Genomic DNA, 17,034 nt, shown 5'->3' with positions numbered 1-17,034 from the left:
ATGCCCGTGAGTCAACTAACAACAGTCACTTCACACTCTTAAGTAATGCTTCATCACTTCATCACTTCAATGCTTCATTCTTCTTCTTCGTTTCTAATTTCTTCTTCATCACTAAAACGTCTTTTGCTCAGTTTTGTGGATATTTACTTTATTTTGAGCTGGTTTCCCAAAACCACATGATCTAATTTCACATCTTTTTTACATCACATATGAAGCAATAACTCTGATGAAGAAATCCTTACAGTGTCGAGCCCAAAAGATAAAGGCATCCTACGCATGTATGTACAGAAATAAACTACAGTAGTTGAATCAACAACAATACTGATCAAGTCTGACCTTTTTCCCATATAGCTGTGTCTGAAAGAGATTGATCATTTTGATTGCAATCATCACAGATCACAAACATACTTCAGGTCATGAATAAAGTTTTCTTTTTTCTTTTCAACGGGACTGTGGATCTTTCCTCCGCCTGTGGAAGAGAGAGGCCCAGTACACGTCAAACAGCACTACAATCACCTCGCCCGCTGTCCTAGTGGGCAAACTGAGCACTGGTGTCACTATCAGGCTGAGACCCACATATATTCCCCTCAACCTAAAAAAAAGACAGATATAAAAGTAAGCATAAGGGGAAAGCAAAAAATATTACCTTAAAATGTGTACATTTTCTTGGTGTATTTGATCTCGACCTTTTTCCCAGTTTCACAAATGTATTTCTGGGTCTAAAGGGTAAATTATTGGCGTGGAAACAGCTGAACCTTGCCTGTAACACCCTCTCCATTATCTCAACGTAACATTGACAAAGTGGTACAAGTAATTTAATCAAGTAAACTTAAATTGCATAAAGGTCAAATCATTTGTTTGTTCTGGAGCTTTCAACCATATCACATGGTCTTTATTAACAAATTAAATTGGCTTAGTTGTCATGAAGCTGTAGATATCCAAACTTTCCATGACCACATTTATGACTTTTGATACCTGCTTGAAAGTTGAGCTTATTTCTCCACTCAAAGTCCTCTTACAATGTTATTTAATGTCACAATTGTTCTCCGTTTGACACATAAGTGGAAGAGTGAACAAAATGACCGTAAAATATGTACATTTGCATGGTTAATTTCATTTTATATATCTGTGTGTCTGTACGGCTGTGACAGTGAAGTGTGACGACTAGTTCTACGAAGTTGTCTTGTATGGACAACTTACACAGTCAACAGCTATAATTAAAATATGCAACATTTAAAGAAACATGCAGCAACATAACCTGAAACGTCTTGATTCTTCTCGTCTTCCTCTCACACACAGGTACCACACAGGAATCTCTTTATCCCTCTCTGAGACGCTCTTTATCGTCTATAATCTTAACTAAATTGGAGACATAACAAAAACAAGTCACGGGGAAACTGGACAGGACTATTATCTCGTGATACTCTTTCATCGCCATTGAAGAAATTGTTATTCAAACAATCTTATGCTCGATGCTGCCCTTCACTTTTATCATCATTATGCCAAATGATTAAAAAAAATGGACTTCTGCATTTAATTCCTTTAATCCCACTTGTTTTTAATATGATTACAGTTCATCACATGATGTCACATATGCTGTCAAATTAAATTTAGAACAATACTGTCAAAATAAGAGTTAGTCTGACTAGATATAACCGTTTAAGTGAATATTATTTACATTTGCTTTTTTCATTGTTACTGCTGTTTGCTATCGCATTTCCGTTAGTATTAGCCTTATTTAACAACCTTGATAATTTGGCTCATGAGATATTTAGGGTGTATACAGTTGTATTGCACATTGGCAGCAACTCAATTATCAAAATGGTGGACATTTAGACATACTGCATGTAGGATATACATCTAGATCCTGGTACAACTGTGGGTTTAACCTTGTGTCCTTGTGTGCATATTAATTAAAGCCCATCAACAGATGTTCAGCCAGACTTGCCTGGTATTTGTTGTATGTTACCTATGTGTGAGTCATGTTTTTATTTGGGGTTTATTGTACTTCGATTGATGTGTGGTTTCTTGATTACATTTTCCAGTGTGCCTCAAGGCTTCTTTTTGTCTGTGATATTATTGTCACTAAAAGCAAGCACAAGGAGAGGCAGACATTTGAAATCCTTAGACAGCTTTTCCTGACTTCATTTAAATCTTTAAAACTATTAATTGACGGTGGTTTTATACTGTGTTTGCACTAGTTTTAGTTATTTGAAACCAGTTTTTGCAGAGTTCAGCACTCTTAATGGGAGTATGTCCTCCACCCATTCGTTTGGGGTGGCAATCATGCGCTCCCACAGGGCCGCCTCATGAGGAGTTGAGTCCATCCAGTCCACCATTGCTCCGTAACTTCTTCCTACGGAGAGACAAAAGAGACACAAAAATGAAAAACACAAGCAACCCTCACGTGGCTTCATTTAAGTTGGTGTTTAAGGACCAAAGAGGTCAAATCATCCAATACTTTGACGAATAAAGCTCGAGAAAAGCCTGAAATATAATTTCATTCATGTATAGTTTTTCATATCACAGCAATTGCACCACATTTGCTCCAGAAAGCATGTTTTTTGAGTTGATATATCTACAACAAAAGCGATGCTCCAGCTGATGATCACTTCTTTTACAGGAGTCAGATTTGTTCAGTTAGTTTATTTTGACCAGTACCTTGTCCAACTCCAAGCCTCAGGCCCCCCAGCAGGTTGCTGGCCAGCCTGTCTTGGTCCCAGACAGTGAGCTCCACGCAGGCTTCTGATAGATCGGCCTGTCTGATGCCGTCGTACACCATCGTGTGGTTAAACACTGGGTCTACTGTCCTCCGCACCACGCGCGTGTGCTGGCGACTCTTCCTGCTCGTGTCCGGCAGCACAGCGCTTGGGATGAGGGGGAAGAAGGGTTATTTTCACCGCTACAGCAGAAAAGTTTCACTGATGATGGAGTCCTTTTGGGAGAGTACCTAATCGCTCTCTGGCTGAGAGTTAAATGAGAATATCGGTACTGATCTTACGCCTGTACATTCAATATGAAGTTAACGTCACAGCAGGGAAAGGGTTAGCTTAGCTTAGCATGAGGAGGTGGAACAGGGGGAAACGGTGGCTCAACAAAATGCACCTCTAAAGCTTACGAATTATTTTGTGTAAAACTTTCAGACATCAAGATAGCACTGCAACTGGTTACAGCCTGGCTAGTTCTTGTACATTTTAAACAAACAAGCTATAACTAGTGAGCTTTAGAGGTGCTGGTTGGCGATTTCTTTACCTTTGGACAGAACCAATTTCCCCTGTTTCCAGTCGTTATGCTAAGCTAAGCAAACTTGCAGCTGCCTTTAGTTTCATGTTTAAAAGACAAACTTGAGTTCTTCTCATCGAACTCTCGGCAAGAAATCAAATCAGAGTATTTCCCAGAAAGCCAACCAGTATCTTTAACTTAATATGAATGTAATATGCATACCACTTAACATATGGGTCGATGGTGGTCCTGATTGGAGGCAAGTTCTTGCAGTCTTTCACCCAAATGTGAACTTCTCCGGTGTTTGGACTCCCCTTAATTAATCCTTAGAAAAATAAATGACAAAATGTATACAAAAATATTCAAAGAACCTTTTCTATACAATGGGTGGGATTGCGGTTTACTAAAATGCACATCAAGAAACGAAGCCTGGTTTTAAATAACAGAATGAAAGCGTGTGCAGACCATCACTGTGGATGATCTCTGGCAGGAAACGCATGGCTAGTCTCATCTCTCCTTGACCATGTGATGGCACCAGAGTGCGTGTGGTCTGAAACGTTTGACAGAGTATAAAATACACATAAACAGTAGATCCCAAATTCCTTTGTGCACAGGTTATACAACTGCATGTGATATCACAAGCTCAAATAGACTCTGGGGAGGCGGGCAACATTGTCAGATAATCCGCTGTTATTTGGTGTGAAAACAACGGCTGTGGATAAAGCCAGCCTGTGGGCGTGCTTTTCTTCTTCTTACCCTTGCTTTCAGGGCTAAGTAGTTCATCTGGGTGTGGTCAAAGTCCCACTTGGAGAGGTCCACGTCTACCTCGCCCAGGAAACTGTTCCTGCCAAAGGTGTCGTGATGCCAAACAGCGAGAATGAGCGTCTGGGTTCTGAGGTACTCCATGCGAACACGATACTGTAAGGACAGGGAAGAGCAAGGTGCTTTTGTTTGTTGATTATCATGCATGCCAAGTATTTGGCATCGCAGTGTGGGAAAGTGCCTTTGTTTGTTTAGTACTATCAGCATTATGCCTGTGGAGTCTTACTCGGAGGACCTCATTGAAAGTTGGATTTCGTGTCTTCTTTTTCACAGATGTTTTCCTCTTTCCCAGATTAGCTTTGTCAGGAACCAGGTAGCTTTTGACATACCTTCAAAAGCAAAAAGATACACCCTCAGTATATAATACCATATGAAAGTTAAAAGTTAGAGGACAAAATGTACATTCTGACTCACGTGCCAGAAAATATTACGCATTTTTAGTTATAATGTAGTAGTATATCGTTTACACATCGTAGAAAAAGGCATTGAAAGTTTACCCTTCTTTTGCAGTGCGGCCAGTTTTTAAAGCATAGAGAGAACACCGGTGATTGAAAATGTTAAATATTTATATGTTAGTAGTATCATAGTGTTTGTTTTTACCAATAGCGTGTTGTGAATTTAAATATCATATATGTTTCGGCCCTAATGCCAGTATTGAGAAACCCAAATAAGCTACCAGGTGTGCTTCCATAGAAACAGATATGTGCACAAATTATCCAAGTGTTTGATCAAACTCATATTAGCTTAAGTTATCAGTAAAATAAAAAAAATTAAAAAATGGTAAACGAGGTGAGACAAATTTCAATGGCTTGTTATGTGTAGTGGCAACTCAGTGGAAACCCGTTTAAGTGGAGTTCTGATGTAGCAGTACAGTACATACAGTATAGAAATATGATGATAGAATATTTCAAGTACAGTACTCACGGATCAGAGCGGCCCCTCTTTGGGTCGACTGCTGCCAGGTCTTGGCACTCAGTCACAAAGATGTGAAACTGTTTGAGCTTCTGGATGTAGTTGATGGAGAACTGGATATTTCCCTGAACCTCCACATTCCCATAATCGGTGCTGTCCATGGTCATCACACTTCCACTCATCTAGGAGCACACACAAGCAAGTAGGCAAACATATTACATCATGATTCATATCTTTAATCATTTTATTTATTGGATGATTTGTGGTTTGGGCTTTTTGGAAATCTAATCTATCTCCTCGAGATAAAAGTCAAGGACAGAGCTAATTGGTTCCACTTCAGAGGGGAATTCCACCGATTTTCAACATCTTAGGGAAAAACCTACTAAATATATGAAATAAGTTGTATGAAGCCTGCGTGATTGCCTCAAATCATGTCACTTGAGACAGCGTTGGTATGGACTAAAGTTTAACAATGACAACAAACGGAGGGTTTCTGTAGACTCCTCTTTTCTGCTTGAGTCTAGCAGCTTGAGGCAGGAGTGTGTCTACGTTTCCTCAGATCAGTACCTCCGCTGATGCCATGCCATTGACCCAACGGCCCATTATTTCAAAGCCCCGATAGTCAAAAAAATGTCACATTGGACCAAAAGCCCAACCAACAGCCTTTATTCTGAAGGTCCATTGCTCCAACACAGAAGCACATGTACACAATAATTCCATCTCTACTATGGCAAAGGCATGACCTGCCCACCGCTGCCTCTGATTGGCTCACCACTTGTCATGCCTAAACCTGACCAACAAAGGCAAAGAGTTCTAACCACACTGTCTGTCTAAGCGAGTATTGTTCGTATATCTAAAAAAGTATATCGATTTTAACATGGGCCAAGGATGATGCTGAGGGAACATGAGCTGAACACTTCCAAAACCTCGAACAAACTGTCAGCAGCCGAGTTGTCTTGTGGGCAATGTAGGCACCAGGTTTTGTCAAGGACGAGCAATGAGCATAAAAAAAGATAATATTTCTTCTGCATTGATATTTATCCCTTTTTTTTCTAACTGTCAACTCAACATTGTGTCACAGACAATGCTATAGGAGTGCAATGCCAAATAGGTGGAGTGCTGTGGAGTAATCTTTTTTTATGGTTGTGCCCGACCATCTGGTGCCAACCACGAGTCTGTTGGGGACAGGAAGCCCATTGTTTCAAAGGGCAAAACATGTGATACCACTCCTAACAGACAAACAGACAAATAATTAGGCTGACAAACACAATTTCATTTTAAAAGCCAACGATCAGTGCAGTTTAAGAGCGCAGTGTTAAGCATGCTCATGCATTAGTGTGAACATACATAAGACAAAGACGACATGCCAGAGGAGCCGCTGAGGTTATTCAAAGAGCTGGCCGTCATTAGTCTTCCTGTTCGGTCACTGTCCTCGCAGGTGGAGTCAGTGTGTCTGCCAATGTCCTGAAACACAGACAGCAGGCACAGAAAGCTTCGTGCTCAGGGATGCAGAGCAGACTTTGACCTACTGGACTAAAACATGCAGAGGGTGTCTTTACCTCCTCTAAAAACGAAGGAACCGATTTGCTCATCTTCTTCAGGTGCTCCAGATTCGAAAACGGTGACGGCGACGGGATGGATGAAACTAAACAGTGGTTGATTGGGAAGCAGAAAGATTAAAATCTTTACTAATTTGCTTGCAAACATGTCCGTAATGGAAAAGATCAGGGATTTTTTTTACCATCACGAATGCGTCTCATGTCAGCAGCTGGGTCTTGTCTGGTTTCTTGTCCTGTGAAAAACAAACCAAAGAAACCACAATCCCCCAAAATGATCTGCGTATATATGAACAATCTGACTTGGAGGACATGCTCACGTGGTGATGAAGATGCGGTGATGTCCTCCATACTTTTAGTCCGATTTCTAGGCCTTACTTCTGCTCTCTGCAATGCTTTCCTTACGAGGTTTTGAATGTCGACATCATTCTCACCTACATGTATTGGAGAGAACAATCAACTGACAGGCTCACATGCGCAGTTTCTCAATGCTCAAATGGGTTGATGAGTCTTTGTTCAAAGTTATCATTCGTAGAAATCTGAGTAACGAGTTGGTATTTTGAGCTTTACATTATTTTACTTATGCAAGTTTATTGCTCACATAACTTGTTTTGTCTATAAATTCCTCACAGACCAGTGATTGAGAACTTGGAACCAGCAACATTTGGCATTTCTGCAGAAAAATAACTTACAATTGCAGATACATTTTCATTTGATTGATTAATCTGCTAACCATTGCAGCTAATCAATACCCATAAAATCTAAATATTTGTGGTAAACTCTGTAAAATGATGTTCATGAATGTACAAACTGTGAGAAGTCAAGGTAGTCCTAGCAGCAAAGGTATAGAACTGAAGGATAATGCAGATGATGAATGGTACTTTTATACTGTGTGTGTTGTTAGATACGTTTCTAATTCGTGTTGCCATTACCTGCAAATGTTTTGGTTTGATTTGATTCCTCTGGTAAAAATGTCTGGACATTAGCTAACGTAAAATGTTGTGCATAATAGCCAAATAATAGTGCATCAAATGTGCAGTTCGATGACAGTGGGAAACTGAAGTTGTCTGAAGGATATGTAGGTACAGTCCCCGCCTCAAAGCTTTTAAAACTACTGTGAAAGAAAGCTGACATGAAGCTGCTACTTGAGTTGTCAGTTTGTGAATTTTTTTTGTTTTTAATCTGTGTCAGTGAAGTAAGAGTAACATATTGCCTATCCCACAAATTAAACATGGGCAGCTGACTGCAGGCACACATTCAGAGGTTTGCTTCTGCCAACAAAGACAACTCAACACGGACATGATCTCAAGGATACTGCTGGATAAAACCCATAGTGATAATATTAAGAGATAACAGGAGTTGGACTACTTCAGTTCACTTCAAAACAGCTTATTCAAGACATTGTTAGAATTATGTGTCTATGAAATTTCATAAAACTGAGAAAATGCAAATGTAAATTTCTGTTAGATGTTAATTGTATAGGAGAGCTACATGTTTGTTCATTCTTGACTTAAATGTCTTTTGATCTCAACATTTAATACCTGCTTTGTGAATTGTGTTGTATTCTGATTTAGAAACTTCATTTAATTATATGTCTATATTGTAATACGCAGCGTCTTGATTCTTGATAAATAATAAATGAAACAGCTTAACTGATTGGAAACAATTTAGAAAAACCTTGAAAAAATATGAAAGGTTCTTTCACTAAAATATACATTAAAACTTCTGCCACGAATGTAACATTTTTTATTAATTTCAAGGAACATTCTTTTTGCTTTTTTATAGGCACCTTCTTGTTTCGTGGTTCTGGAAAGTTGTAATTTAAAAGAAAAATATTTTTTATTTACATTATAAAACATCATTGTAAAGTTTATATCTATCTATATAACATTGACTTATTTTGTTCTCGCTCTCCGTCTCTCGTTTAATACCACGGTTGGTCGCGACACAAGCACTTCGATTACATCCGCATCCCTTGCGCTGAATATCCTGCCTTGTGTTTAACAAAGAATTGCTGCGACTGGGTATTTGCACACGTGTGTCAGGGGTGTTCACGTAGGAATTAAACTGTGGCAACCGGCACATTTAGGAAAAAAAACTAAATTTCAAAGCACCCTCACTCATAATTCGAGCAACCCCCATAGCACTAGCAAAAGAAAATCTCTGGCGCCACCACTGTGTATCGCCCTGTTTATAAAAAAAAAAAAGAAGTGAAGTTGGTGCTTACGGTTTGAACTCCTCGAGTTGGACCAGGTTTCTGACATGCTGCTCACAGATGATTCCTGACCTGCGTCTGAACTGCTGTAGTTTGTCGACAGGGGGCGCTGACTCGTCTTGCCGCCCCCTCTGCTGTAAATCTCCTCTAAGCTCACCGGAGTGCTGGTCCTCACCGGCCCAGCCAGATCAAACTCATACCTAGACTTCCCTTCTGACCCGTCGTCCTTCACAGCCGGGGCGAGAGAGGTGTGCTCGCTGGCCTCGTCCGTCATGCCCAGGTAATGCCGGTAGTCTGTGGGAACATATGCCCGTGCACGTGGAGTCGGAGTCTCAGTGTCCTCAGGTGATCTTCTTGGTGAGGCATCTTTGTCGGCGTTCTGCCTCTGCTTTCTGCTCTGGGAGTGGACATCCATTTCAAGTACATCCATTTTAAGCTCTTTTTCATCCGGATCACTCAGAGAAAACATGCTAATGGCGCGACGCATGGAATTTGCACGACTGCTCGATCTGTCAAAGCTGTCTTTTCTGCTCTTTGGAGAGCGAATCTCTTTTCCTGATCTGATTGGGGATTTTGGGGGTTTCTCCTCTCTATTAGCATACTTTGAGCTCCTTTTGGACTCTGCTGTCGCATAGTTGGACAGGTTGTTTTTGCCATCATTCGCTACTCTTGACCCTGGCTGTCTGTCATGAGGTGACTTTGATCGATTCTGAAGAGGGGGAGATGATTTCATGGCAGCAGGTCTTGGTTTCTCTGATTCGCAGTAATTCTCCGCGTCACCGCAGTTTAACTCCTGAAGTGAAAGCTGGGAACTTATTGGCTCCTTCTTTTTGGGGCTCTTGGGTTTGTCGAAGGAAGATGATTTCTTGGTATCTGACTTGGTCTCGCCCCAGAACTCACGCAGAGTACTAAATTGTGCTCGGCTTGTGTGTAGGGTAGGGGGCAACATGTCTATTGTCTGATTCAAAGGAAGAACAGTAAGATTGTCGTAATTCCTATCAGAGTGTCCGTCATCGATGCCTGAATCATTCCCAATCGGTGTCAGATCGTACTCAGACTGTGTAAATCTTTTATTCAGTGTTGATTGATTTGCACCACGAGTAACTTTACCATCACCAAGAGGTTTAGGTTTGCCGGTGCAAAATGGAGGCTTTTGCCACTCCTGCTCCCAGAAAGACGTGAGCTGCTTTATCTTGTCTGCAATAATTTCTTGATGTGGTTGACCTTGTCTGTTGGCGTGCGGGCTGTTCATTCCGTCTTTGTTAGACGTATCCTCCTTTCGTTTTGGAGACATGCTTGATTGCATACTTTCATCCTCACTATCCCTCGTCTGTACTTCTTCACTTGAACCTCTACGCATTTGTGTTTTAGAAGTGATTTGCTGATCCCCTTGCTGGTCGTTGGTATATGGGCTGTTTCTGGACAAATGGAGCTTCTCAGAGTCTGGATCTGTATCCCGGTGAGACACAGGAATAGTCTTTGGCAGTTCGTCTTGCAGTGAGGTTTCTCTAGATCGGGAAATACTGTCAGGTTGTGCACCGGACTGGATGGGTGTCTTTGGCTGTGGACTAATCTCAGTGTCTGAATCTCTTCTGTCAGCTACTTGTGGACTGGCTGCGAACTTTAAAAAATCTGAGTTGTATGTTGAGTCATTGTTGTTCCTCTGAGTTGAAGTATTGATCACCAGACTGGGTCCAGTATCTTTCTGTAGTTCTCTTGCATCCCCAGGATTTGAAGCCGACTGATCATAGATTCCCATTACGTTGTAAATTCCAGGCACAGTGGGCATATCAGGAGCTATGTGTGGTTTGTTGACTTTGTCCGTGTCTTTTTCCACTGAGACTTGACCAGGTTTTTGTCCTTTGCTGATAATTATTTTATGTTCCGTGTTGCTTTTCTCCCAGAATGACTTCCGATGCGCAATTTGGGGGGGTTGGCTTTCATCATTACTATCTTCAGCATCCTGTGACCGAATTCTTTCTCTGGTATTCTTCTCTTCTTCTTCTTGGGTTTCTTGTGTGTCTCTGGCTGTTGCTCTGAACTCTTTAGCCTCACTGGACTGTCTTTGTAAGGGATTGCTTCTCATTTGAGGAGTTTCTTTCTTTCTGTGACTTATAATATCCCCGGCATCTTTTCTAAGTGAACCTTCTTTATCAGAGCTCTGCGTGGCCTTTGGACCATCTTCTGTCTTTGGCCAATCAAGGATCTCTGTGCTGCGGCTAAACCAGTCCAGTACCTTCGCGATGGAGTCCTCCTCATCACCAGTGGGACTGGTGGCCTGAGTGGATAATTTAAATGCATTTTTTTTATTTGATTTCTTCTGAGCGAGCTGATCAGACTTATCAATGAAGTTGAGATCATAGGACACTGGGGGATCTTGATCTGAAAAGAAAGGTATATAAAATAATTAAATACGTCTTAATGTAGTCAGAAAGCTAAGGGTGTCTGTGCTGCAGCAGGTTTGCCTTACCTCTCATGGGCCCACCGTTTTTATTAACCAGACTAAGAGTCAGCCATGCATGCTGCACTGTGAAGTTGTACTTTAAAACCAAACTAAAGGAACTATTGCCTCGGTTGAAATTCGATGACTAGTTTAGAAGTACTTTTAACAAAGTAGAGTTATTCTTTGTAACTGAACTCACCCACAGTGCTTTGGGGCAGACTCAGATCTCCCAGTCTCATTGCTGTTCCCACACTGCTATTGTTTTCACGGTCTGAGTCCTGAATCCTGCCTGTGTGCAGAACGACATCTTCATCTCGTTCAAGTCTGAAATTATGCAGGTTGTGAGTTGCAGTGGAAAGAGGAGAGAGCTTAATTAAAATGTTGGGGTCAGAGTTCTTGGAGGAATCGTCTACTGACCTGTCTCTTGTTGTCAAAGGTGGGTTTCTTTCTTTCTTCAGACCGAAATTAGATGAAAGCTGAGATACGTCCCAGAGTCGCTGCTGGGAGTTTTCATTCAGAGGTTTGGATGGTTGAGCTGAATGAGATACTTGATGAGAAACAACAGTTTTCTGCGGTATTTCATCTTGGCCCTTCAGGTTGGACTGGTTAGAGTTCTCACTGGACCTTCGCTGGAGGCTCCGTCTTGGGCTGGGAACAATCCCCGCTGTCTCTCCCAGAGCGTCTAACTCCCCGCCGTTGCTCTCTGACTGTCTGGAGGTACGTCTTGAGCGAAATGTCCTCTTCTTTGGCACCGGCCTGGAACTGACCGAAGAGCCCTCTGATGTGGGGGAGCCCCCTGAAGTCTGACTGCTCTGTGCTGTGGGACTCAGTGGCGATATGGGCTCTGAGGCAAACAACGGAAGAAAGGCTCAGTCTAGAGTATCGATTCGATATTGCTCTGCTAATGCTTTGCACATTGATTTTTGTTTGTTTCAGCTCAAACCTGTCTCAGATGACTCCTGGTCCCGGCTGGTTGACATGTCATCATTATTTTCAGGTGGCTCAACAACAGTACGGGAAGTGCGGTTGAAAGGGTTGTGCCTTGGCTTAAAGGAAAAATCACGATAATTAATGTTTGACAACACAATATTTGCAATATGATTGTGACAAGGTTGCGAGAAAGAAAGGAAAACGGTCACGGAAAAAGGCTGATCTGTTTTGTAACACAATACCGGTCTTGGAGAGCGGGCCGCTGAATTCAGATCCTCTTTTTCTGCATTGCTGTGGGGAAAAAACAATTCAAATATTTAGTTAGAAAAGGTGAACTTAAAGGAAATACAAGCACTATAAAGCATGATTCGATGAAGTGCAGTTTAACTTGATGTGACTGCTGAAAATCATCTCCGCAGCAAATGTTTTTCTTTCTCAAACGTAAACTGTGATGTGCATGACTGGAGCTTTCTGACTCGTAAATAACGCTGGTATCAAAGAGAAAGAACTCTACCCAACCTAATCAACCGGAATATCAACAGAAAGTAAGAGAGCATTCGATAGGTTCTGGCAATTTGTAGCTGAATAAGAGGATTTGTAAAAAAGCAAAGCAAATCTTTGAGTAATTGATTGATTGCATTTAGAAATGCATGTGATGAAACACAGGAATTACACTGCAAAGACAGTAGAACGAACTATCGGGCTACTGCTTAGCAAAATCAAATATTGACCCAACTTCTAATGGAAACATGTTGAATACAAATGATCCTCCGCTGGAATAAGTTGCACACTGTAAAAGTATTCGTCGTAATGATCTCTTACTTTGACAAAAGAAAAACTCCTGGCAACGGGATACCTGGGAACATCCTGATTCTTTTAGGTGGAATTTCATACTAGAAATAACAACCACAGTAACATAAACAGCCACCTCTCATTCAGTGCCATTATGCTGAGAGCGCTACTGAGTTAATCCCTTAATATGTTAAACCACATCCAGCAGTGTTGTGAGCAGTAGCTGCTGCTGGGCTATAAAACAGACATATTCCCAGTAAGCACCACCTATGTTTGCACAGGCTGAGTCACAAGACACACACAGACCCACACACACACACTCACACACAAATACTGTATACACTGACAAAGTGAGAAGAAAGAGATGCTGTTCCAATGTTTCAAATTGATCTGAGTTATTGAATGGAATCTGAAGACAAAGAATTAAGAGGTTAAAGACGGACAGATCGCTAAATCTAGGAATAGGAAAGGAGTGTGTACTTGATCTCCTGTGGTTGTAGTGCTTCCCAACGTCTGGCTGGTTTTGGTGGAGCGGCGATGTGTGAACCTCGACTGCTGGCCGTCTTGGATCTTTCAATTCGAAGAGAACCATCTGCAACAGAAAGGAGCTGTGTTTACAGCAGCTTATGAATAACAATAATCTAAATGATGTTTTAAAATGAACTGATGCATTATGTTGATTTAGGGCAGATGTTTCGGTTGAGTTCTTTCCTAGCCCCATATTTTGACCCCAGCTCTCTGTTCACCGTGGGGAAACATTTTATCCTTCAAGGCAGACAGAAGACACCGGAGGGATTGTGAAAATACCTCTGAAGATACAACCTGCTGCTGGATAACAGGTTCAAAAGCTATAACATGTGCTTTAAAACAAGCCCTTTGTCAACAGTGTAGAAGGAACACACCTAAACCAGCCTTCCCCTGTTTCATGGAGGCCAGGATGATCTCCGAGCCGTGGATCTTGTCCATGTGTCTGCGAGACTTGGCCTCATAAAACCACTCTCCAGTTCGGTACTTCAGCTCGGTGTCTAACTGCGACATGCTGTCAGGTATTCTCTCCAGTTTCCTGGAGGGGAAACACAAAGGGGACATGTACAAATGCTTAAGTCAGGAGGTTTTTCTGTACAGTTATTCATTGTCTGTTATTGCAATGTGTTAATCGCAGTTGGGTGGCATTTCCCAACAAATGTTTTTAATCAGGTGCTGCTTTTTTTTTAAATCTCCAGAGGCATTAAGAACTCAGTTTAAGGTGGTAAAATGTTTATTCCACTTCACTGCAATTACAGTTGCACATGACCTATCCAAAGGAAAGAATTCGGAAAACATTCCCATCAAATTAAAATTGAATCAAAGAGAAATGGCCGCTCCAACTCATCGTTCGTCTTGATGGAGAAACACCACGGTCATGTGAAGAAAGGGTAGCGCATTATTACAGGCTGTTGGCTTAATCCTTTTACACCAGACCGGCAAAGACACAGCGAGCATTCAGCCTCCCGCTGATGAAAGAAAATAAGTTGGCCGGCCAACTCCATTAAACTCCCAATGAAAAGCACATTGTGTCATTGTATTCTTGACTCAAGTTAATGTAACAAAAAAACTCTTCAAAAGAACAAAGACTTTTTCTTTCTTAGTTTACATGCATGACTGCATTTTTATATCAGGGATATAGAAGTTTCTACTTTAATTTCTGCATGTGGGAGGGATCAGAAAAGATACTGGGCCTTTTGTTTGTCTCAACAAGCCTTGAATATACACTGAGAGGAATGTTTGACCCCTCCCACAGGTTCAATGGAGAGCTTAACTGCTAATTTTAAACGTGTTTCTGAAAGGAGGCAGTATGAGGCATCACGCTCTTCACAGTTGAGGTGTCTCTCATCACTGAGGCCTTTAAGGGGTTCTATTATTGTCCGTCAGGGCAGCATGATCCTCTCCCATGTGTGGACTTCATCTTGGCTTTAATCTAATTTGCCCCTCTCACATGGAGGCTTCTCAGCGACGTATCCGGCCAAGCTGTTATTGTGTTATTCCATTATGGCCAGACGAGTATTATTTTGACTGTCCCACAAAGGCCTCTTCTCACAAAACAGGCAATGGAAGGAGTACTTATTTAATCATTCAAATTGCATTAGCTGCATAACATGACATCAGCTTAAATGCCGGTCAAAACATTTCTGCTCATGTAAAAAAAATGTCCGATGCTGATTTCTTTTGCCTGATTTGTTTCCGACCTGATTCTCTCCTCCTCGGCCTTCTTCAGATCGGCGTCCCTCCTCAGCACCGTCATTATCGCCCCTTGCTCATCCTCCGTCAGGTAGCTCAGGTCAATCATGGCTCCTCTTCCTCCTGCTGCTTCTCTCCGCCTGCAGGTGTGGAAACGCTGAGCGAGCGGGACGCAACCAGCCGGGTCTGTTACTGTCAGGCAAATCGTGTGGCAACAAATTCCCACTGTCACGTCTTAAAAAGTCGTGTCTTTGTTCCAATATTTTAAAACCTTGTTAAGGCCCAGAAAATATGAATGCACATGAATCATAAAGGTATGAATTACATGACAGTCTTTAGCTGTTTGGTGAGTTGTTTCTAAAAAAAAATAAAAAATAAGTGACCAAAACCACAGCATGCCATTCTTAAACAACCACTACAGTGACTTCCATACAACAGGCCTCTAATTGATGGAGAATGCAGGGACTCCAATTAGCTCTATTTCAATAGAGACATCTGCAACTGTTCCAACAATACCGCTTATTAAATGTAAAGCGCCTGTTAATCACTGTAGTACAAGTAACATTTTTGAGGTACTTTACTAGAGTAGGCAATATATGTTTTATTTATCATTATACTTCTACTTCACTACATTTCAGAGGGAATTATTGTCAACTACCCAAATCACTTTAGGTACATCACTACTTCTACACCATAAATGAATCTCTTGTGCTCCTTCTGCATGTTTATTTAAGAAACTCTGTTGACACATCAGGTAAGCGCTCTATAGACACACTCACCGTCATGCCAAACTGGCATTTCTACTTTGACGTTGTTATAAAGTACTTCTAAAATACTTATTATCCTACATGTTTTTGTGCAGCTGCAGATTTCGAGATAAAAGTGAAGAAGCTGCAGGACACTGCTGGAAATGTTTTCTTGTCCAAATCAATAAAGAGAAGCACACTGTGTCAACCATTCAGGTATGTAATGATTTTTATGTATCCATATTTATAAGATGTTTTCTCTGTTTGGCAAACTAAATAGATTTTGGATTGATAATGTTTCTTAGTTAAATTTGAAATCTCTACCTTAAATTATAGGCTATATATAACAGTCAGACGTCTTTTTATAGAGGTTCTAGCAATGCATTGTCAAAAGTAACGGTTAGAAATAGATATATCAGGCGACCGATAACATTTTGTGCTTATTTCTCGATTCATCAAATACTTTATGCAAACGTTTGTAAAACAAAAATATAAAACAACTGAAGTTTTCCTTGAATAAGTCAGAGTGCGTCGCCTACCTTACAGGACGCCTGCAGCCTCGTCACAAGCTGCTCCAGTAACTCCCATCCTGATGTGTTAACAAAGGAAGCAGGTGTGGAAGTGTTTGCCTCCTCCAAAGATCTGCTGCTGGATTGTGCCGGACTCCCCGGTCAAGAGCTGAGGAGAGAGGGATGGACTCTGTGTTTGTGTGTGTGTGTGTGGTGGGGGTGGGGGGGTTCTTGTTTCACGGAGGTGTCATCTGTGCCGTAATGGCAGCTGGCATCCAGCAGGTGCCCTCAGTTTCCACACGTTGAAGTCTTAATTTCTAGGTTGACATCATCAGTGTGTGTTTGACAAAAGGGTGTAGACACAGGCGGGCCAGAGGAGCCTGAGGTTTTTCAAACAGCAATAACATGTTCGCAATACAAATAAGACGTTTGAAGCACTGAAATTGGTTTGGAGTGTACCGGCGATGTCATATCCCCAGTGTGACCCTGATGTGACTCAGGGTTCCCTTCTGGTTTGTTGATCAGCCCAGCGAGAAGACAAGCAAAGCCAGCTGGAAACCAGACTGTGGCTGAAGCCAGGGAATCCTCTGTGGTAATATCCTTGTGACCTACTTGTGAAATGATGAACCACATGTGGGGCACCCCCCTCTAAAGTCTACTTAAGAGATGT

The 17,034-nt window shown here is 41.5% G+C and overlaps 1 protein-coding gene across 1 annotated transcript; it reads right to left on the bottom strand.

The window, feature by feature from the left end:
• Positions 1 to 1,421: 1,421 nt before the first annotated feature.
• On the bottom strand, positions 1,422 to 16,495 carry LOC306779657 (uncharacterized protein). Its single transcript, XM_079271634.1, has 18 exons — positions 16,395 to 16,495; positions 15,118 to 15,266; positions 13,795 to 13,955; positions 13,373 to 13,484; positions 12,343 to 12,391; positions 12,114 to 12,216; positions 11,719 to 12,014; positions 8,740 to 11,005; positions 6,698 to 6,946; positions 6,516 to 6,601; positions 6,304 to 6,420; positions 4,969 to 5,138; positions 4,271 to 4,373; positions 3,979 to 4,140; positions 3,688 to 3,772; positions 3,445 to 3,547; positions 2,662 to 2,867; positions 1,422 to 2,356 (listed from the first exon to the last, which is right to left on the bottom strand). Exons 2-18 carry the CDS (start codon positions 15,216 to 15,218, stop codon positions 2,208 to 2,210), a joined length of 4,518 nt encoding a protein of 1,505 aa, XP_079127760.1. The 5' UTR covers positions 15,219 to 15,266; positions 16,395 to 16,495; the 3' UTR covers positions 1,422 to 2,207.
• Between the last annotated feature and the right edge of the window lie 539 nt (positions 16,496 to 17,034).

The sequence above is a fragment of the Melanostigma gelatinosum genome, assembly GCF_949748355.1.
Source record: "Melanostigma gelatinosum genome assembly, chromosome: 7".
Taxonomy (NCBI): Eukaryota; Metazoa; Chordata; class Actinopteri; order Perciformes; family Zoarcidae; genus Melanostigma; species Melanostigma gelatinosum.
This window is presented reverse-complemented; position numbering and strand designations above follow the sequence as displayed.